Source organism: Rhinolophus ferrumequinum, chromosome 5, assembly GCF_004115265.2.
Source record: "Rhinolophus ferrumequinum isolate MPI-CBG mRhiFer1 chromosome 5, mRhiFer1_v1.p, whole genome shotgun sequence".
Classification (NCBI taxonomy): Eukaryota; Metazoa; Chordata; class Mammalia; order Chiroptera; family Rhinolophidae; genus Rhinolophus; species Rhinolophus ferrumequinum.
The window spans coordinates 29,346,726-29,370,297 of NC_046288.1; the positions used below are offsets into that span (position 1 = coordinate 29,346,726).

General features: G+C 34.5%; 1 protein-coding gene across 1 annotated transcript in view; it reads right to left on the reverse strand.

The window, feature by feature from the left end:
* Window positions 1-654: 654 nt before the first annotated feature.
* Window positions 655-23,572, reverse strand: part of GC (GC vitamin D binding protein) — a 36,292-nt gene continuing 13,374 nt past the window's right edge. The window contains exons 3-13 of the mRNA XM_033106458.1: window positions 22,912-23,044; window positions 20,546-20,757; window positions 19,155-19,287; window positions 18,411-18,505; window positions 15,112-15,241; window positions 13,586-13,788; window positions 12,707-12,836; window positions 12,161-12,258; window positions 10,126-10,258; window positions 4,581-4,635; window positions 655-831 (exon numbers count right to left, since the gene is read on the reverse strand). Of these exons, the coding sequence (XP_032962349.1) occupies window positions 4,600-4,635; window positions 10,126-10,258; window positions 12,161-12,258; window positions 12,707-12,836; window positions 13,586-13,788; window positions 15,112-15,241; window positions 18,411-18,505; window positions 19,155-19,287; window positions 20,546-20,757; window positions 22,912-23,044 (1,303 nt within the window). The 3' untranslated portion in view covers window positions 655-831; window positions 4,581-4,599. The remainder of the gene's footprint in view (window positions 832-4,580; window positions 4,636-10,125; window positions 10,259-12,160; window positions 12,259-12,706; window positions 12,837-13,585; window positions 13,789-15,111; window positions 15,242-18,410; window positions 18,506-19,154; window positions 19,288-20,545; window positions 20,758-22,911; window positions 23,045-23,572) is intronic.

Consider the following 23,572-nt stretch of genomic DNA (forward strand, 5'->3'; position numbering starts at 1 on the left):
AAATGGATTAAATGTTCCAATCAAAAGACATAGGGTAGCTGAGAGGATAAGAAAACAAGACCCATGCATATGCTGTCTACAAGAGACCCACTTCCTACTGAAAGACTCATAGACTGAAAGAAAAGGGATGGAAAAATGTATTAAATTGGTGCAAAAGTAATTGCAGTTTTTGCAATTATTTTTAACCTTTTAAACCACAATTACTTTTGCACCACCTAATATTTCACGCACATGGAAACAAGAAAAATGCTGGGGTAGCAATGCTCATATCGGACAAGATAGACTCTAAAATGAAGATTATAATAAGAGACAAAGAAGGACATTACATAATACTGATAAAGGGATCAATCCAACAAAGAGGACATCACCCTAGTTGTTTTTTTGTTTTATTTTTAAGAAGTGAGCTATCTTAGGCTATTTATGGTGCAACGCTGGTTTATTTTTTCTTGATAATACTTAAGCAAGAGAAGCAATCCAGGAGTGGAGCTTAATATGTTGGGAATTGTAAAGTGGATGCTTAAAGTTGTGAATCTTTTAGAGAGACACAGCAGAGATCTGGAAAACGGGCTCGTGAGGTTGAGGCTACCTACTGTAGTATCTTTGTGAAAATTGCAGGAATAGAGTGAAGACTTTTTAACATCATCCTCAGAAACATTTATGGTTTGCATTATATTTCAATTTATTTTGATAGCAAATCATCACACTTATCACTGTATGAAGATACTGTAGCTGATAAAAAGCAGGGAGTATCTTAGATGTTTCCTCAGGAGCTCTGGTTTTGCCTAGGTTTGGCCATCAGATGTCATTCCCAGGGTGGTTCCAGCTCTAGGTCTATGAGAATAATGGAATTGTTAGAAAAACAGAACTAATTGGCAACACTCATAATACTGCTCAACAGGTGCATATAAGGTCAAGTTATTTTTATGTTTAAAGACAAACCAATCTAGTATGACCCATATACCCACGATGGCCCACAGGTGGGTCCAGAATAAAAAATTCCCAAGACTTGCATATAAAGCATCACTGGTGCTATACCAAGGTACATCATATACTTGTTTTTTCTTTGAATTAATGATGTATGTAACATTCTGCTTTAGGAGACTGAATACTCACTGCCAGGGCAAAAAAAAAAAAAAAAAAAAAAAAGAAGTAAGAACAAGAACCAATGACACATGAGCCTCCCCTGTCACTTCCTGTCATGGAATTGAGGAAATAGTTCAGTAGTTGTATTTTACTAAAACACTGAGTTTGAGTTTTTATTAAATCACTTTTGACTTTATAATGAGGCAAATATGTCTCCTCTTTGATTCTCCCCAGGCTCTTTTCCAAGACAGTACAGCAGAGTTGTATCATAATTCTATTGGCACGGTGAAAGAAATTCTACCTTTCATTGTTCTCGATGAGTTTATGACTCGGAGTGAGGATAAGATAAGAGACACATCTGTGCTTGCCCCACTTATGTTTCTCTTACAGTGTAAGCACCTGGCTGTGCTGAGTGTGATTCTGGTATTTAAAGTATTTTCCATCCAACCTGATTGTACAGTGTGAGCCAACTCCTTTTATTTGTTGGCAACCCAGGGTACATTAATTGTTTCTAAAGCTGAAGGGAAAAAATATAATTGGTTTTGTGGGGCTGATTAAGACACAGTAATTCCTTCTCCAGTGGGCATGCAAATATGGCCACAATCAATTTGGGGGCTTGAAGAAAAAAATTGATCAAGTGGACCAATAACTGCCAGGATGACAACTCAGATTTATAGTAATAAGACTTTAGTTAAGAATGAAATAGCATCAAACTGTTGACTGGAAGACATGAACTGTAGATGTACCTAAGCTTGGGAACACCTGAGGCAAAGGCTTCAGCTTCTATAAGCTGTTCAAATCTTTAAAGAGGGGTAGGCTTTCACTGGAAAGAAATACATAGCCAGCCAAAATTGGTTTAATGGCTTAGGAAGTGTTTCACACTAAACATGTGCCACTTAAGAGTTTACCTGTTACAGTAAGAGAAAAATCATAGAAGAAAATGGATATATTCCAAAGCAATTTAAAATGTGATAAAAAGTCTGGTCTATCTCGAGGAATAGCTGCTCACCACTTAGTGTGGAATCATTAAGTTAAGTCCTGGGTCCAGAGCAGCTCAAGACTGTTGTTTTGGGGCAATGCTGCTGATATTTGAATGAATCGAGGCTTGTCCTATAGAGCTACAAAATTCTCCCTGGAACCCAAGAACCACAATCTTCCGGTTGTGTACGGGAAACCTAATAAAACGTTTAAGTTGTGACAACCTTATTTCTGGATATCAGGTGCCGCAGTCCTACAACCTTGTGAGCAAGGTATAATCAGCTCTTTCAAAACCACATAAATACTCCTAATGTAAGAGCTTGTCATTATAATAAAAAGGCAGTGGATAAAATTGACCTCAAGAGTCAATGCATATTGTTGAAATCTATGGAAGGAATATGTGAGTTATTTTAGGACTTCCTTCCAGTTGACCAAAATGCACTTGGGTAGACATACAACTGGGACATGCAAAAATTGCAAGATTAATTAAAGACCACAGAAAAGCATTAACTAACACAGGATAAGTGATAAAACATTTCTATTGAAGATGAAAATAATGACTATGAACCAGGAGAATCAGTATAGTACAATCATCAATCTGTCATTAAAAAAATAGAATTTACCTATTGACAGCATTAAAAGTATTCCTGAAAGTTGTTAGGTTAAAAAAAAAACTCTTGAAATCCATCAAATAGTGTTGCCTCCCCTTAGCCTGAAAGAATATACGTGAAATACAAAGAAAGTGCACTCTGAGCTCCTAAACAATAACATAGTCCAGTGACAACAAATCTAAAGGTGAAATTATTATATAGCTCCCAAACAACCCTGATACTTTTTTTTAAATTAAAGTTTATTGGGGTGACAATACAACCCTGATTCTTGTTAAAACTTGAGATATCTTAAAGGGTAGGACATGAACTAACTGTTGTGTATTGAAATGTTTAACTCTAGAGAGATTACATATAGATTGAGGTAAAGGGAGACTGGATTATTTTAAGTAAGGGAAGGGGAATAGCTTATCAGTAACAGAGACCAGATGCTGTTTTAACTCTGAAAATTTCACTGAAAATAACTCAGATTTCAATTCTTTTCCCCAGAAATTATCCAGAGAATTTACTTTCCCTTTAGACTATATCTATATGATGAAGCACAGACATATACAGGCAGGGAAACTTATGTTTTAGGTGCATCTTATGAACAGCAGTAATAGAAGCAGCTGCAGCAGGAATCTTTGCTAGGATGACTGTTATTTTCTAGGTAGTTTATAGACATCATCATCTCACTTGACCATTAAAACAGTGCTGAGAAGTGGATATTGTCATTTTCTTTTTACAACCCCCCCCCGAGCTTTAGGGAATGTAAGTAACTTGCTCAAGTTCACAAAGACAGATAGTTGGACTAGGGATTCTGGTCCAGATTGGGTAATTCCCAGAATGAGTTTCCTTGATTAGCCCCGTCCGACTGCCTCTCAGAGTGCTCATTTTCTGTTTTACTGTTTCATAGGATTCAAATCGTCGATCGTTGAAAACCTGAATATGATTGAGTAATTTAATTTCGTTAGTTAATGGCTTTTGCTTCCACATCATTTGGGGGAAAGTTGGTAGTAAATTAGCAAAATAATATTTTTATATCATTGAAAAGCCTTGGCTCAATTAATATCTGAGATAAACCAAAATCATTGTTTTTACCATTTTTTAATGTCAGAAGTAATACCTTTAAAATAAAGACAAATCTGGAGAGAAAATATTTTTGTCGAAATGTACAGAGTTGAGGTCATCTTCAGTTTAAGGCATGGAATTCTGTCTAAACTATTTTATGCTCTTAGTATCTTGAGGCCTTTTAAAATGAGTGAAAATGTAATATCTGAAAGAAGCAAGTGATAAAGCGTGTTTCCCCCAAAATAAGACTGGGTTTTATATTAATTTTTGCTCCATTAGGGCTTTATTTCAGGGGATGCCTTATTTTTTTCATGTACAACAATCTACATTTTTTCAAATTCAGTCATGTCATCTTCTTCGGGAACATCGTCATAACGTACTAAATGCATCTGTCTGGCTGAGGTTTATTTTGGGGGTAAGTCTTATTTTCAGGGAAACAGAGTATTTCAACAGTATTGCTTTAATTTGAAGAACACCTCTTTCATCCTGAAAACGCTACCTTGTTATCTTTAAGACTTGATAGACGTGAGTCTTTGAACTCACATTTTTTTTCTATTGAACGCATCAAATCCCCGCAATGATCTCATGCTGCCATTATCTTAGATGTAATGTTATGATGGGTGTAGTACCAGGCTGGGGACCCAAATTCTAGTCCTAAATGTGTCCGTAGTTGGCTGTGTATACCGTCCTTGTGTCAGCTCCTTCACTTTTCTAGATGCTTAATATTCTCATCTATAAAATGAGTTTGAATAGATAATAGTTAAAATAAATAATTTAAAAGTCTTCTTTTCATTCTATGATTTTTAAAATGATTTTGCACAAAGGTGGATTCTTTGCTGCCTTTGAAAAAATAATACTTACCTAACACAATACACATGCATCAAGACTGCAGGGTACTTTTCATTTCAGCATCAATCTGAAATGAAAAAAGAATATTATATAATTATTACTGAACTATTTTATTTGTAAACTACCAGGTCATAAAGAAGGTATATAAAATTTGAACCTTGGTTACAGGAAAGGATTCTTGTCAAAAGGCAGTTTTATATTGAACTTTTTTCTGGCCATCCTTCACATTTATTTAGTTTTATACTGTCCCTGCCCTTAAAGAGTTTACAGTATTCTAAGGAAAATAGACAAGAAAAACATGACAATAGAGTTAATAAGTGCTAATTATTGGGTGTGCCCAGAATATTAAAGAGCAACAGAAGAGCTTGAGGGCCAGGGAAGGATTGCCAGGGGTGATCTCTGAATTGAATCCTGAAGCTTGAAGAAAGATATAACCAGGTTATAGCACCTAGATCGGGCAATCCAGGATGAATCATGAAGTGCAAAAGCCTTAAGGGGAGAGCAAGGTTAATGTACTTGGGAGAACTGCAAGTGGTTCCGGAGAACCAAAGGCAGAGGAACCAGAAAGTGAAAGACCAGGCTGGAGAGGGTGGTAAGGGTCCAAACTTTGACATCACTGTAGAGATGGGATTGGGTGTGAGGCACTGGGAGAGGACTGGAGATGAGAGATCAATTGGGAGGTTGTAATCTGGGTAAAAGATTGCCACATTTAAGTACTGATAATGTAGAAGAAGGTAGAGTGAGATTGAGGCACACTGAGGAGTTGGAATTGAGAGGATTTGGAATTTGATTGGTATATATGGAAAAGAGAAATTAAGGATCACTGTTTTTATCTTGGACAATGAGTAAATGGTAGTAACAGTCATAAATGTAGGAAATACCAGAGGAGATTTTAAGGGGGAGGTTTAGGGCATGTTGAGTTTGAATTTCTTGTGGGACAAGAGCCCTTAATATTTGGATAAAAAATTTGGTGCTGAAGAGAGAGATCCTGGCTGAAAGTAGAGATTTGGAGATTAAAGGCACGTCCATGGATGAGAACACTCAGGGAAAATGTAATTTCATGGAAAGTGAAGAAGACCATGGAAAAAATAGAATTTTAAGAGATGGGTAGGAGAAGAGGAAAATATGAACCAGAACAAGAAGCGAAGAATCATAGAGGGATAAAAAGTAGAATATGATAATGGGATTTAGTGATTATACTGACCTGGTGTCATTTTGCTATTTTAACAATTTTGGACTGTCAATCAAGTTAATAGTTTTTTGATATCAATATTTTGCTTTTGTCATTAAATCAGGGCTGAAGTCTGACAATGACACGGAGAGTAACAGACTCGTATGGAATAACCTTATGATTTTCCTAACATCATGTAACCTCAGTATATTTCATTCAACTTACCTGTAAATTGGGAATTAAAATGGTACCTAACATTCAGAATTATTTTAGATTATTCTACAAGAATGTACATATAAGGCTATTAAAATTCTACTTAAATAGTATTGGCTTCATAAATGCTACATATTACACTGAGAATCATAAAATCTAGATATACTGAGAGAGATAACAAACTATAGTGGATATGCTAGCTTTTCTTGAAATACGAGAGAGGAAGAAAGGGAAGGTGGTGGGAATGGAGGAAAGAGGCGGGTCCCCTTTCTCCTCTCTGCCCAGCTTCCACTTGGCTATTTGTGTTTGTCTCTATGTTTTCAAGATTTTAACAATCAATTCCAGCATATAATAATGGCTTTCTGAATACTTTGGAAATCATAGTTGATACCCACTAGCACTCTGTTGGGACATCTTAGAGGAAACATAGTAATGAGTTCTCAGAAGAGGTAGGGATACCCTACCTGAATGATGGTGGAGAGAAAAAAAAAAATCAAGTCTAATTTTGCAACTAAGTTCTTCTGCAGTCAATGGAGCTTGATGGCCTAATAAAATGAACCAAATCTGAGAGTGCCATGGTGAAACAAACAAACAAAATTATACTCGTTGCTCTATTTCCTAGTCATTTCAAGATGGGGTGAGGGTAAGACTAGATTACCATATAATGAAGCATGAATATAATTCAGAAGCCCTTTTGCCACTTTTCCAGTGACTATGCCAAATATATTTAGAATGGCAGGTAGAGATGGATCCCTGGATATAAATGACTTGGTGGGAATGTAGTAGATGGGCATTACTTGTAAGGAAAAATTTTCAAGCAAATATAGGACAAGGAGATTTAACAAGAATTACAATCCAAACATTATAGGGTAAATGGGACCAATGAACTAAGCATTGAGAATTAAAGTGAATGCTGCTCTAACAGATTGGCCCTGACATGAAGTCAGAAAGCAGAGGTGAGCTCATTCACCTAGCTATCAGATCAATGTAGAAAGACCATCAAAAAGGCTAACAGAAACACCAGGAGGTCTAATCTCTGAACGGTGTAAATACAAAGTATCTCGAAAATGTCTACAAAGTATCTCAAATGTCTACAAGTATCTCGAAAACTTCATTCATCTTACTCTTCTTTAGCAATTACTGAAAGACTGGCTACTTGGCAGCAGCACTGCGATAAATTTAATGGGTTTAAAGCAAGAAAATAGAAAGTTACAAACCTGCCTTCTCATCATTGTAGTTGAAGATAACAGTTTTTAAATGGCAATGTGTTATAATGAAAAATATACTGAAAAACAACTCAAGGAAATGAAAAGCAAGAGGCTTGAAGGAAGGAAGCATGCATTTTGTGACTAAAGCTCAGTTTGTCTTGTATGATGTCGGAAAAGGAAATGTATAGATAAGAGATAAAAGGACTGGGGAAGGATTATAAAAGTGATATTTTAACAGAATGCAAAACAATATTTAGACTTTTTTTCCTTTTTAAAAATGCTGTATTAGACCATCAGAGTAAATTCTGCTGGTAGCAAACAACTTCTAGGTAAGATGACTTTATTTTTCTGGAGCAAGGCAATCTAAATTCAGCTGTTGTATTACCAAAAGCAAATTGGTAGTAAAAGAAGGAACTGCTAAATTTAATTGTTTAATGCTAAATGTTTTACTGTTGATAATGACCAAAATATCCAAACACTCCAGCTCTTTCATTTTTGTTTGTTTGTTTAAAATGTTACTTAGTTTGAATTTTAATAAAAGATAAACATATATTTCTTAGCAGAATTTAAAGAATAGGCGTTTATTCTACTGTACTCATTTCATCTGGAATTCTGACTTTACAAATTGTTACAAACAATCTTAGCAGTTAGGTTTGGGACTAGAGTGTAAATGTAGAAATTGGAAAAGAAATCAGAATCTCTAAATGTATAAAGAAAAATGAACAAGATGAAGTAGCTTGATTTGTCAACCTAATTAAGACTTTGTTGGCACTATCCAGTAAAAAACAAGCAAAACTTCACTAAAACATTAACAGAATCGCTATGCATAGCTCAAGGCTTTCAAAAATACTTTACACAGGCCAATTTTTAAAAAGTCACTTCAAGTTTAAAAAAAACTGCTATCGAGAACAGAGAATGGATATTTTCTAGTTGATAGAGAAAGCCAGACTACACTTAACAGAAATCATGAGGCGTGAATATCATGGCTTAAATTGTAGAAAAATATTCTCAGAAGTGCAGCTACCCTGGCAGTGAAATAGGCTACTTCTAGGAGAAAATAAATTGACTATAGGTATTTAAATAGAGGCTGAATGATCTCTGGAAGGAATTGACTGAGTGAAAAATTACACTAGGTGATTTTTATTGTCTTTCCACATTTAAACTTTTGTGATTTTTTTATTAGGTTCCTAGATATTTTCAATGTGCTCCTATAGAATAATAATAGAAACAGAAAAATAATAGAACAATAAAATGAAACCTGGCTTTGTTGCTTTTATGGTTTAATAAATGAATAAAAATTCATTGGAATCTTTGAAGGAAAAACATTCTTTGATTTATAGTAAAGGACTTTTATCTGGCATGAAATCATTAGCCTAAGTGGCATTGACTTTTACATTTATAGTTTATTTTATGGACAAAAATGATGGGTCAAAATGTATCATAAAAGCTACTTCTTTTTCACTAGCACATAACGTAATAATAACATCCATTGAAAACATCTCAGCCACCAACTTAATATCATGAACTTCAGAAAGAGGTGGGCAAAGGAAGAAAATATTTTGATATGACAGAGTTGGTCTTAACCTTCCTCTGTATTCCAGAAATGGAATGGATGAGACAACAGGATTCTTGAAATTGCCACTAATATCTCCAAATTAGCAGTACGGTGAAATAGAGTGTTATCCTTTGTCTCTTCTAGATAATTGAATTGACTGCTGGGGAGTAACTGGTCAAATGGAGGATGTGAACAAATGGGATGAATGTATCTGAAAAGGGCCAACCAAACATCTCCCCATGGTATTTAGGATAGACACTGACTGGGAGGAGGAAATCCTGGTATACGACATGTAACAAAATGTTAGAGAAAGCACAGATCAGGTCTACTCATGACGGATCCACACAATTGAAGCTGGTCTCTCCTCCTCTCCTTCATGCCTTCAGTTGACATAAAGATAGAACACCAAGTACCAGCCTCACATTATGGTTTTTAGCAGAAAACTGATAGCTCAGATGTGGTGAAAGGGATACACTAATCCGCCTATTATCAGAGAAAATAAAAGGTCTGCCTGGAACTGCACAAGGTAAAAAAATATAAATGATCTGGCAACTATGCAACTACATTTAAGAGACAGAGGGAAATACAGAGAGGGGGAAAGGAAGAGGAGAGGAGGGAGACAGAAATGTGAGGGAGCCAGGGCCTAAAAGGGCAGGGGGGTCATATTTAAAGAAAGAAGAACCGAAGAACTAACAAATTAGGAGGAGGAGGGAAGGAAATTAGAAAATATTTCACAGTTAGAAGCCAGTTGATAGTATTTAAAAGAAAAAAGTACAATTGAAAATGATTCTAACATTTTAATATTAACATATTTTTTTAGCTTCTAGAAAATCACTCATGGTGAAGAAACATTTGTGTGACCTCTACTAATCAAGTTGCATTTTTTTTTCTTGTGTTACATTAAAGCTAAATTACTTTTATAATTAAGCTAGAAGGTATGGTATAATCCATTTTTCTAAAAATATTTCTTTATCAATCTATCCACTAATACCTATGTACATACATATGCATATACATATATAAAATAAAACTTTCATGAAATATTTATCCTCTCTATGTTAGATGGACTAATATTATCTTTTTTCTTTCATTTAAAAAAGCTGTTAATAGGTTACAAACTACAGTTTAAAAAACACTGACTATACTTCGCTGCCTGTATTCACATACACTTTTTTCTTAAAAGTTTAAGATTTTGTAAATTTTGCAACTACCTCAGTTTGCATTCAAATTAGCATAACATGGAAACAGTCATTTTTCTTTCATTGTAAAGACAACACAGTTATAACAGCACCAGGAAAAGACTGCCATGTAATGGCATTTCAATAACAAGAAAGAAAGAAATGAGTAAATCTGAGCACATAAGTCTTTCAAATACTTTGCAGTGATAACTGAAGGGTCAAATGTTCTTACCTCAGAATCACAGTAGAGGGGAGGTGAGTTTATGGAACAGCACTTGGAGGCAAAGTCTGAGCGCCTGCCAACCAGCTCTTCGAGTTCTGTGTCTGTGGCGTCAGGAAATTTTGTTCTTAATCGTTCTGCTAGTCTGAAAGATCATTTTTTGTAAGGTTTTATTAGATGTACTTTATAAACATTTCTAATGGAAAATGATAGCCATTTCAAATATTTTACAATAAAAAAATGAAAATAGAAATACTTGTCCCTCAAGAAAATTCTATATATCTGTGGAACTATTTTTAGTGACTCAATTTGAGATTAGAAAGTGAAATCTATACTTCTTTTAGGATCATGAAAGTAAACATAAATTTCTGCTGAATTTGAATTCCAGTCTTTCCCTTTTGATTTGCTCAATTATATCAACTTGGGTAACTTCCTCTTATATTTTCCTTGACCTCTCATCTTCTCTCCAGTTTTAAGTTTCAAGTACCTTAAAGACTGTTTCCCTTACAGAAAGTCATGTTACTGTACTAATTTTTCTTTTCTCTCACATTTTGTACAAATCTCCCTCAGTTTGCCTACTTCTCACCTAGCTATGCTGGAAAATGCGTTTCAAGTTTAGGAACATTTGGTTCTTGTTTTTGGTTCTACTGTTTACAGCTCTCCATATCACTTTCAATGTGGTGCTAGGATTTAAATTATCTTGATTCTTCCTCAGATTGAACTGTCTATGATCTTAGTAACTCTCTACCCTCATGGTGGACAATTCAGCCTGATTTTATGACTTTCTCCAAGAATATTTGCCAGCCAAGTAGAAGGCAATGGGAGGCAGAAGAGATCCAGATTTATCTAGCATTGGGGTTGGCAAGATGGATGCTGGGAAGGGACAAGAGGATCATGGGGACTAGTTTGCACCTAAAGCGTTATTGAAATGAGTCTGTTCCAGCTGGGAGAGGAGGCGGATGAGACCAGAAGGAACTCACAGGAATGGGGGAAACGGGGTGGTGGGATTTCAAATACATAGATGAATAGTCTCAATCTTCTCTAATTTCACAACCCTAAATGTGAATTCATGTTCATCTGGAATAGAGATTATATCAATTATCACTTAATTGCCCCATGTAATTCTGGAGTTTAAAACTGTTAGTAGAGAACTTAATCTTGCATCATCTGTTTAACATTCTTCTATACTACTTCTGTAATGTATTGACTAACAGTTTTCTGATAACTGGTAAATGACAATTTTGAACTTAAGGCTTTCACAGTTTTCATTTTCTTTAACAGCTTTGATAAGATTGACTTCATGGGGATCATTGAAAGAGGTGATTTGGGGATTCTTTAGAAAGGTCTTTTTATGGAGTTCTATTTGTTCTTACTTGAGGCCTGTGTTGTTCAAGATGATATGACATGGATCTAAGACATTTACTTAATGAGATGGAGAATGACATGGTCTTTTCAACAGAGACATTTTCTAGGAACCCAGTAAAACTACTTTCCTTATTATGGCCTATTTAAGACCGTTTTGTAAAGAAATACTTTCTCATCTTAACTGAGAAAAATGACTATTGACAACATTACAGATGATAAATTAACATTTGTTTTCAGGTTTGTAGAGAATGCTTACTGGTGATGGGTAATACTATTCTTAATTGAAGTTTGGGTTCTTTTCTCAGACAATATGCCATTAAGTTAGAAAACATTTTCCAGCAGTTTTATAGTTTCTCAATTATGTATATTGACATCTACAGATTGATAAACTATGGACTAATTTTTTAAAATCAATTTATAAATTATAAGTCTCTTGCAATTTATATTTTTGTGGCTGTGTTCTAATTTATCCCTCATCTGATATATATGACTCCCTCCACCCCAGAAAACTGTTTCTTCTTACACAGATATTAGATTCTAACTACTTTTTAAACACTCTTTTAATTGATCTCTTTTTATATTGCTCGCTTAGCATATTTTAAGTCTTCAGCTGTGTTTTCAAATCACAATATTGGGGTAATATTGATAAATCTGGAGGATATGGCTAGAACAGTTCCCTTACTTTTTCTTATACTCAGTAAATGTGTTTTCTGAATAATCTGCACAGAGTTCTCGTCCCTTGTCAATGAAAGAAGATAGCTCCTTCTTCAGTTGAGGGACCTGTAAGAAAATAATAATTACGTTAAAAAATATTTGTCTTAACGCTGTTCCAGGAGGCATCAAATCAGAATTGCATGTAACGTGTCAGTATGAGTGTTTAATCTACACTAGACATTGGCAAACATTTTCTGTGTAAGGCCAGATAGTAAATATTTTAGGCTTTTTTGTGGGCTTTTTTGTAGTTTCTGTTGTAACCACTCAACTCTGCCATTATGGCACAAAAGCAGCCATAAACAGTGAGCATGGCTTATATATGAACACTGATATTTGAATTTCATATGATTTTAATGGGAAAAGCTAGTCCTTTTTAAAAGCCATTTAAAAATATAAGACCATTTTAGCTCATAGGCCATACAAAAACAAGCACCAGTCCAGATGTGGCCTATGAGCTACACTTTGCCAACCTTTGTTCTAGACCAGGGGGAGGAAGAAATATAGCCAATTGTACCTTAGCATTAAAACAGGCAGTAGAATCTTCAGAGTCACAGCATTCTTGAAGGTTTTTCGAGGTTTGCTCAAGTATTTTACTGAGAAAGACTTCTGGAACATGAGTCCTCCTACTTAGTTCAAATGTATACCTAGCATGAGAGAGAAAGAAGATGATACACTTTAACATGCATGGGTATATTTGTGTATAAGTGTCATGGTTTGAAATTTGGCATCTATAACAAAGGCAGGGCAACCAGTTTCTACGTCTTTAATTAAAAACAAAAGATTTAGCTAAAACTGAATCCAAATCAACATGTTTAGGATTAAAAATAATATCCTCATTGAAATCCAAATTATTAATAGTTGTTTTGAGGTTATTGTGACTAGTTAATACTGAATTAAAGCTCTGTATATACTATATATACATTTATATACTATATTATATGGAGTTAATTGTATTATTGTTACACCAAAGACAGTTCCATATGCATTTGAAGTAGACGCATTCAGTAGGACCTTTAAATGGCTTTTCTGAGCAAATAGATTTGTGTAAATTCTTCCATTGTCTTATCCCATGGTTCTCTATGCATTTATAAAAACAATGAGTATTTATTCAAATACAGAGTTTCCATGCAGTCTAAATTCTGCTCTATGATATTGATAAATTATATTCTGACCTGTTAATTCAACCTACTTGCGAAATATTTTTATGACATAAGTATGCATATACTACACATAGTATATGCATAGCAACCAATTGTTTATTTATCTTAATTCTTTTCTTAGTTGGGTGAAACCAGATAAAGGTTTAGCATTTCTTCCCCATCTAATTTCTTTGTTGTTTAATGCTAGTGAATATCAATACTGTCAAGAAAAAAAATTGATCGGCTCTACTTACTTATCCATGGCTTCGGTGTTTTCTTTACCACACACATGTTTACTTGTGGGCAGCTCAACTTCCGGCAGCTCAAGTGGCTGAGCAGCTGGTGTGAAGTAAGCGCACATAAAAATGTCCATGGGTGTTTTCTCCTGACAACAGTCTTTGAACTTAGTATTCTTTGTGGATAAGTTGTCACAGATTTTTACTGTGTGTTCAGGCAGCTACAAAAGTAATTGTGATTTTGTGCATTGTTAGTTTTTTGGTAGGTTCAATTAAAAGTAAGGAAGGTTCCTTTAAAGAGGCAATTCAGTTAAAATGAGGCCTTGAGGGTGACCCTAATCCAATATGACTGATGATCTTATTAAGAAAAAAATTTGGAGCTGAACAGTTACAGAGGGAAGGCCATGTGAAGACACAGAGAAGAGGACCATCTACAAGCCAAGGACAGAGGCTTCAGAAGAAATCAGTACCGCTGGCACCTTGCTCTTGGGCTTCTAGCTTCCAGAACTGTGAGAAAATAAATTTCTGTTGTTTAATCCAAAAAAAAAAAAAAAAAAAAAAAAAAAAAAGTAAGGAAGGTTTACATAGGCTTACCAGCCCTGGCGAGGTATATATAAAAGTCAGTGTGAATGTTCTTAGGAAGCGAATTGGTAGAATATTTTTGGAGAGAAATTTGATAATATGTATGAAAAGCCCTAAAACGTACAATTTGACTTTCAAGAATTTATCCTCAGAAAATGATGATGGTAAAGGGAAGATTGAGTTATAAGGCTATTAGGAGCAACATGGCTTATAATACAAAACCCAAAACAACCTAAACCCAATAGTAGAGGACTAGTTAAATAAAATATGGTAGATAGATGCAGTACGTGCAATAGATATGTACAGTAGAGTCCTACTAGCCATTATAACTCAGGTTGTAGAAAAACACCTATTAATGCAGACATACATTCTTAATGGAAAAAGACCAGGCATCATCATATATCTATTCCTAAAGAGGTCCACAGACTTGGAGAGTGACAGATGTTGGAAAAAATTGGGATGAACATCAAATTATAACAGGTAGAATAAAAACAATAGTAGCTTCTAATAGTATAATGGTTGCAGTCTTGTCTAATATAACTTTACTAGCTGATGATGAAAATTATGTGTATCTGTACTAATACAATGGAGCATATGTAATATGGCTAGTGTGACTGAAGAACCGAAGTTTAAATTTTATTTCAGTTTAATTATAATTAACTGAAATAACCTTACACAGCTACTGGATACTGTACTGGGCTCTGCAGGTGGACGGAGTCCTTGGGAATCAGATAATCTTGTCCGTGTGCGTGAGCTTTGCCACTTACTAGTTGTGTGACTTACAAATGATTGACCCTTGCTAATCTGTTTCTTCATCTGTAAAGTGGAGTTCCCAAGATAGTTATAGTTCATAGGATACATGTGAGGATCATTGAGATGATGCATTTAAAAAGCAGCTTAGGAGAGTGCCTGCCACCCAGTGCATGGCCCTTGATGATGGTGATGGTGATGAATTCTCTTACCTCCTTGGCCATGCAGTCCTCAGAGGGCGACTCACAGCACTTGGAGAGGATTGCAGTAACATCTTCAGCTAGTGGCAAAACATCCTCCAGATTAGCACTAGGTGCTTTTTGGGATAATTTTATGAGATGGCTAAACAGTTAAAAAAGAATTTGTTAGCTTACCCAGATTCTTAGTTTTCTTGGTTTCATTATGAGCACACAGTCTGGAGCAATGATATCCTAGTTTCCAGCAGCTACACAGAGCACATCTGCTATGTGATGGATCCTATGTGCTGAATCTGCTACTCGGAATTTAATCATCCCCAATGAATCTTTTCAAATTTTCAGTATTCATATACAGCTTCTCTCCTGGCCAGATCTACATAGTTGAAGCATACTTTTAAAATGTTAGATCTAAAATGGTACTAAAGAAAGCACTAATGTCTCTCTAATCATAAGGCCAATGTTGTTTTGGGGGCTTGTCACAGTCATCATACATGTTTTTATAAGTTCATTTAGAAACTACAGTATAAATAAAATAAAAGAAGCAATGGAGGTGTACAACCCTAAACCACTGAGTTAATAGATGTTGATGTTTTGGTGTGAAACCCTTAGTATTTTATAAGGTTTACAATATATTAAGTATTTTATAAGGGATTGTGCTCTAATAAACTATTGACATGTTTACCTTTCACTTACCATATCAGGACTCACTTCTATATTATTAAATATTCTTTATTGTGGTTAAAAACATAACATTATGTTTTATCATCATAACTATTTTTATGTGTACAGTTCAATAATGTTAAGTAAATTCATGTTGTTGTAACACATCAATAGAACTTTTTTGTCCTATAAAACTGAAACCCTATACCCATTAAACACTGATTTGCAACCCCACCCACATTGCAACCACATTTTTATTTTCTGTTTTAATGATTTTTACTACTTTAGATACCCCATATGACTGGAATCATACAGTATTTGTCCTTTTATGATTGTATTTTGCTTCGCATAAGGTCCTCAAGGTTTATTCATGTTCTGGTATGTGATAGGATTTTCTTCTTCTTTAAGGCTGCATAATATTCTTTTTTAAATCCTTTACCAGGAATTTATTTTTTAATTCAATTTATGGGGATAACATTGGTTAATAAATCATATAGGTTGCAAGTGTACAATTCTATATTACATCATCTGTATATCTCATTGTGTGTTCACCACCCAGTGTCAGTTCTCCTTCCATCACGGTATATTTGACCCCCTTTACCCTTTTCTACCACCTCCCTTTCCCCTTACCCTCTGGTAACGACTAAACTGCTGTCTGTGTTTGAGTTTTTGTTTGTTTGTTTGTCTTGTTGTTTTCAGTTTTATATGCCACATGAGTAAAATCATATGGTTTTCAACTTTTTCTGTCTGATTTATTTCACTTAGCATGATGCAAATGGCAGTATTTCATCTTTTCTTATGGCTGAGTATTTTTGCTTTGGTTGCCTATGCTTTGGTGTTAATTCCAAGAAATCATTGCCAAATCCAATGCCCGGAAACTTTTCCCTTATGTTTTCTGCTGGAAGTTTTATAGTTTTAGGTCTAATGTTTAGGTCTTTAATCTATTTACATAATATATTTTAAGTTAATTGTAATATATAAAGTAAGGATTCAACTTTATTCTTTTACAAGTTGATATCAATTTTTGGAGCACCATTTGTTGAAGAGACTGTCCTTTTTCCTTTGTGTATTCTAATCATCCTTGTCAAAAATCATTTGACCAAATACATAAGAGTTTATTTCTGAGTTCTCTGTTCTGTTCCCTTGGTCTGTATATCTTTTTATGACAGTATCACAGAATCTTTATTATTGTTACTTTGTAGTATGTTTTGAAATTAGAAAGTATGAGGCCTCTAAATTTGATCTTCTTTTTCAAGATTGTTTTGGCAATATGGAGTCCCTTGATATTCCATATGAATTTAGGATGCTTTTTTTCTATTTCTGCAAAAACATGCCGTTGGAATATTGATAGGAATTGCATTGAATCTGTAGATCGCTTTGGGTAGTATAGACCTTCAAAAATACTAATTCTTCCAACCCATGAGCATGGAATGTTTTCCTCTTTATTTTGTATCTTCAATTTCTTTTGTCAATGTTTTATAGTTTTCATTAAATATTCCTTTACAATATAATTATAACAAACTATGGCATTCTTTCATATGATAAACCATAATTGATTTAAGTATGCTGTATTCTAGGGACACTTAGGAAATCTCTAATTTTTTCGTATTTAAAGAAAAGAGCAGCAATATTTGTAGCTAAATCTTTCTTCACACTCAGTGCTATATTTCCTTGGGGTAAATTTCTGGACACTATTGCAAGTATAATCTATCTATCTATCTATCTATCTATCTATCTATCTATCTATCTATTTAGATATACATATATCTAGATATATATATGTATATGTAGTGGTTTTACATTATAAATTCCTATGCTTTACTTGACAACTACACTTTCTTAATGCAAAAGTAAAACTAAAGTGAAGGTCTAGTGAAAATGCCACTTTGTCTTAGAACTACTCAGATGGAAGATTATTTTTAAAGGACTGATGAAAGTAGTTTCTATTCCCATTAGGGAAGCTTAGGATCTGGTGCCAACATGAAAAAGATTCTTTATTCCCATCAAAGGAAAAAAGTTTGTAGAGGAGAAGGAGTTAAAGGACTATAAATAGTGAAAAGATAAAGCTGGCAATCTAGATGTCTGAAGAGAATTGAGGGAAGTATTAACATAGAAACTGTCAGAATTAAAATATGGCATTAAGAGTAGCCATACAAAAATCAAAGAGAAGGTTACAAATAGAGTAGCTAAGCAATTAGTATAAATTCACAAAACTTAAGAGAGATATATATTATATAGTACAAAGCTTCACATAACAAATGAGAATCCAGAAAGTCTCATCTCAAAAAAAAAAAAAAATGGGCAAAGCAAATAATAGGTGATAAACAAAAAACAATTTGCTCTTGTATTTGCGATATACTCATATGGTAATATGAATGTTGAAGAAATTATTTCTAGTGGTCTACCAGTTTTCTGCATGAGTATATGGAAAAGGTTGATTTAAAAACAAACTCATGTTTTGCAACATAACATCCCTCATTCATATTCTGTGTAGAGAAAACAAAGACGAACTGGGCCATATATTTGGAAATCATTGAAGCATAAGACTATAATTAATATCTTCTATTACAAACATTTTCTTAGAGAATCCTAATATTATGAATAGATAGCACAGAATCAAACAGCTGACCATACTAATGGTACTTAATCTTTACCTGAGCCTTGATTTCTCCTTTCCATAAGCCACATATTGTGAACAGATTCTATTTGACATAGTGGTGAGAAGTGATAAATGTTTAATCTGGAGTCTCTAGGAAATAAGTTAAAGAAACTCATTAGATGGTTAAGGTCCATTGAAAGCAGTGTGCAGGAATCGCAAAATGACCGTATTAATATCATGACTTTTTAAATATTTTATTTTAATTAAAAAAATTATTTTTCAATGAACATTGACAACAATATTATATTAGTTTCATGTGTACAAAACTACGCAGTGGTTACACATTTATATATCTCACAAAGTGATCACCCCAATAAGCCTATCACCCATATGACACTGTACACAGTTATTACAATATTACTGACTGTATTTATTCCCTCTGCTAGTAGGTGTTGGACTTATCGAGGGAATCACCTCATAAATTATATAAATGTCTAACCACTAGTCTGTACATCTGAAACTAATATAATATTGAATGTCAATTACTATTGAGGAAAGTAGTCACAGGGATGTAAAATATCATGACTTTTTTTGATGACTACAAAACTGAATCCTGACCAAAGAAATTTATTGATATTTCTTTTCCAGAGGTGGCGGTATGTTTTTCCAATTAACAAAATGCAAAAGAGGCATGTTAGAAACCTACTGATTCCAGAATCTGAACTTCTACCATTTTAAAATAGGAATAGCATTAATAAAAGAAAAAAAATAATGTAACTATGTAATAAATGATACATACCTCTTTCAAAAAGCATATGGTTGGGTTTTGTGAAGTACAACAGGACCCTACCATAGACAGGTAACTCTTGGTGTAACTGACTAAAAGCGACAGAGGAGCTTGGCCATAATTAATGGAATATTCATACATAAATCTGTGGAGAAGAAAAATAGTAGAATTTGTCAAACATTTCTAGGAAACAAAATATTTTTCATAAGCATTTTGATGGAGAAAGGATGCATGTTAAGTTAGTTTCTAGTTTTGGTATGTAAAAAGCACTATCGATTTACAGAAAAGGTTATAATACCAGTCACTTTTAATCAATATTTTCGTTAAATAAAAATAGGTTCTTTCCTAAATTTCCATGTGAAGTGCTTGAGAGGAAGGCCACTTTTACCTTTATTAGCTTAGTGTCTCAGGTGCATGCCCATGGTAGCTGTTTATTAATATTGATTGATCTAGTTAAAATAATGTAATTAATGGATTTACCTTTCATTATCTACCTTAGTTTACTGTTCTAGACAATTGCTATGTGTAGGTTTATTTATTGAAATCATTTAATTTTGTAGGAGCATAAGCCCCTATGGGCCTAAAAGAGGCTCTGAAATATTGGGCAAAATCCTCTCTGAATATTTGCAGGAATGGGCAAACCAACAAATTTTTGTAAAATTGTGACCTTGATTTCATACTTTTAAAGCCAGTTTGAATAACATTGAATAACATATATATATATACACACACACACACAAACACAAATATATATATTTGTGTATGTGTATGTGTATGTGTGTATATATATATATATATATATATATATATATATATATATTCATTATCATTGAATCCCCCCCATTTTTATGATTTCTAAGACTAATATAAAGAAGCAATGAATAATGTGGCTTCTGATGAATGTTACACAATGAGAAAGTCAAAGTAATATGTTTACTTATATAGTACATGTGTCAACTTCACAACTATTTCTGGGGATATACTGTAGGAATAAGGAAAAAAAACTTTATTTCTTATGCTTTCCTGGAAATTAAGTATTAAAAATGTACACAGCAATAAAATTCTGTCAGATGGAGTATGGAAAGATCCCTAACTTAAGGGGAGCTGCCAAATATTTGAAAATATGTCATGAGGACAGGGAATCCAAGTAATTCTGCTTTAGTAAATAGATAGGGAAAGTTGGGTGGGAGTTTGGGAAAGTTGATTTCATCTCTGTCTCAGAAAGCCATTTACAATAATCAGGAATGACAGAGATGGGCTGTCTTGAGTGAAAGCCAAGTTATTTTTATTGAAAGTTATCAAGATTGCTATAGAAGAGATGTCTGTATAGAATAGGTGGTTAGATTAGATATATTTCTGATATTTCAGGCCCTAAAGTTCTACTTCTCATGAAAGCAGCTTACTCGTCAGCAAATCCCTTGGGATCTTTCCTGAATGCCTCACAGATTTCATCATTACTTGGCTCTATGTAGGTTGGAAATTCTTGTGGCTGGTGCTTCAGGGCAGCCATACAGAGTTTCTTTTCGAGGCCCTCTTTGGTACAGCACTCAGAGGTTCCTGGGTGCTCGGGGAATGGAGAGTCACTTTCACAGGACCTAGCAGACAATGCTGAGGTCTAGAATGAGAGAAGAAAAACAAGAAACTCAATATGTATACAATTTCCAGGTTTGTAGTTCTCCATTCAGTGTAACATCTTTAGTCTTAAATTTTAAAATTCTCATTAGTAACAACTGTCTATACCAAGGTTCATGAGATGATTAGTCAACATGGCAAGTTATATAATCATAGTTATAAGAAAGTACAAGGTCTTATATTAATAAATGACTTTCCTCAGAGTAGGATGAAAATAGAACCTTCATTAATAAGTGGACTGTGTTTGATTGTAGCCGTTACAAGCATTATCCTCTAGCCCAGGACCTCTCCATGGGGATGTTAATGTCTCTGAGGATAAAGAAGGTCATTTCAAAAAGCTTGGATCTGATCCCCTACCTGCTTTCTGCTGCAAATACCTCATAGAGACTGAGGATCTACCTCTGCCTTCCCCCTTTCCCTTTATTACAGGAGCTGACTTTTAACTCTTGTCTGCTTTAGTCTTTTACATTGGTTTGCATTCTTTTACTGAGTGGTTCTTGAGTCTGCTTTTGCATCAGAATCTCTCATAGTGTGGATAAAAATAGAAATGTGTGGGCTGCACAGTGCAGAAAATCTGATTCAATAGGTTGAAGATGAAGCCTGACAATCTGTTTTTCCCCCAAGCCCCAAAACTTATTCTAATGTTTACCCTGGGTTGAATACCACTGGTGGAACTTAATCTACTGCCTCAACACTAATACACTGATACACGTGAGCAGACTAAGCCCATGGTAAGTGTACCACCAACATAACAGTAGCAACAAAATGTTCTTTTAGAAAGAATTTAGAATAAAAGTATAAACTAGAAATAGTCATCATGGAAAACATTGTTTTGGGATTTACACGGGAAAAAGTAGTTTCACATCTTTAGACTTATTTTACATGTTAGTTGTTACCTTTTTAAGGACAAACTTCTAAAGGTCTTTTCTAGCAATGAAGAAAAACAACATAATGAATTAGTTATATAAACTAAAAGTAAACATCTTCTCGTCTCCCACATCTACCTTCCTCAGATTCTCAGAACTTAGGAATTCTTAGAAACTCTTTTTTTACTATTATCTCTCTTTTCAGTGAATGTCCTTTTCCTTTCCATTTCTTTCCCTGGCAACTTTCCTGTTTTACCTTTATTACCTCCTTTCAAATAAAAATGACGTTTAAAAAGAAAAAGTATCAACACATTAGAAAAATGCTTTGAACTAGCAGGAGAAGGAGGAAGGTGATGTGCAAAAAAAAGTGAGTCCCAACTGTGTTCTCTTATGATCTGTCCCTACAATCCTACAGCTTATTCCTGATAAATGGATTGGTTAGTAAATACATGAAATAAAATAAAAATGTGTTCTGTTATTTTCATCACAGTTGGTAGTTTGATGCCTGTTTATTTTAAGGTGGTTCAGAAGGTCAGGTTTGAAATGACAGTTGTTTATGAAATTGGTAATGGGAGAAAATGATTATAAAATTATTAGAAAGTAGGTAAGGATCAGATAAAGCAATTAATGAGTAAGAATAATCATTGTATAGAATATATTCTGATCAGATCTTTGGTACACTGTTTCTGCAGGGAGTCATTTGACTACAGAGGTTTTTATCAAGATGCATCTAAGTGTCATTTTCATCAGGCGCTGACTACATTAGTAAGTTGCTTGAAACACCTGTGTTTTTGCTTTTTTCAGCTATATTTCAGTCTATGTTTTGAACCCTGTCATTGCAGCATTTTGATTTCTGAATATATACTTCAGGGGAGAAAACACAGAACCTAGTAGTACATATATAGGAAAACCTTTGTGCCTCAAATTAATTTGAAGCTAACACTATGTTGTTCTGGGGCAGTCAGTACCAGGCTTGGCATGATAAAGGTATGCATAGGCTTTTAAGATACACAAAATACATTAGAATTATTTCAAGAGGTTTATGAGTCTATACATGGCTTTGTTTATTTCATTTGAACCTTGTAGGACTAATGAGCAAAATTGATTTGTTATGCTGGAATAAATATGGGCTCTAGTGATAACAGGCTTCATAATTCCCCCAAAATTGGAGTAGATGGAGTTGCTGACTACGATTTCTCCAAGACATGGCATAAAGGGCTGTCTTGACTTCCTTCTATGGGCCACCACATGGCCAGGCCAAGTAAACCTACCCTGTCATCATAGCAGTCAGGGTCAGCCCCGTCAGCACAGCAGGCTTCTGTCAAGGAGACAACTTCCTTCACAAGATGACTGATCTGTTCAAATGTGCCACTCGGAAATTTTCTGCTGTATAGGACCATTGATCTGAGGGGAAATATAAAGTCAATATATTAATTAGAATTAAAGTTTTTTTCACATGTGCACAGGTGAAAATATAAGATGCGTTCAGTTTTTTCAAGGATCACTGCACACATTTTCTCGACTCCTGAAAAGAATATAAGGCTGCCTTTAAAATCATTTTTTGTCCTAAGTAAATTTACCTTGTAAAGCAGAAGTTGGACTTGAGGGTTCCACTGAACTAGCCTCATGTTCTTTCCTCTCTGAAGCCTCCCCAGATGAACCTGTTCTGTACCTTGTTGCCTTTGTTTGCCAGTCCTAGCATGTACTATTTGCATTTTAATTTACCTTAGAAAACTATGCTTACTTATTCTCTTTCAACTCATTCCTAAACATACTGGTAACAAATTCTTAGACCTTAGTAACAACAGTTCAACTGGAATATTTGGATGTCCTCCATTTGCCTGGGCTCTATCCTCTTAATCTTAGCAGAGATCAGTTCAGCTCTTTATGCTGAACTAAAGTTACCTCACACACATTTTCATTCAAGGTCAA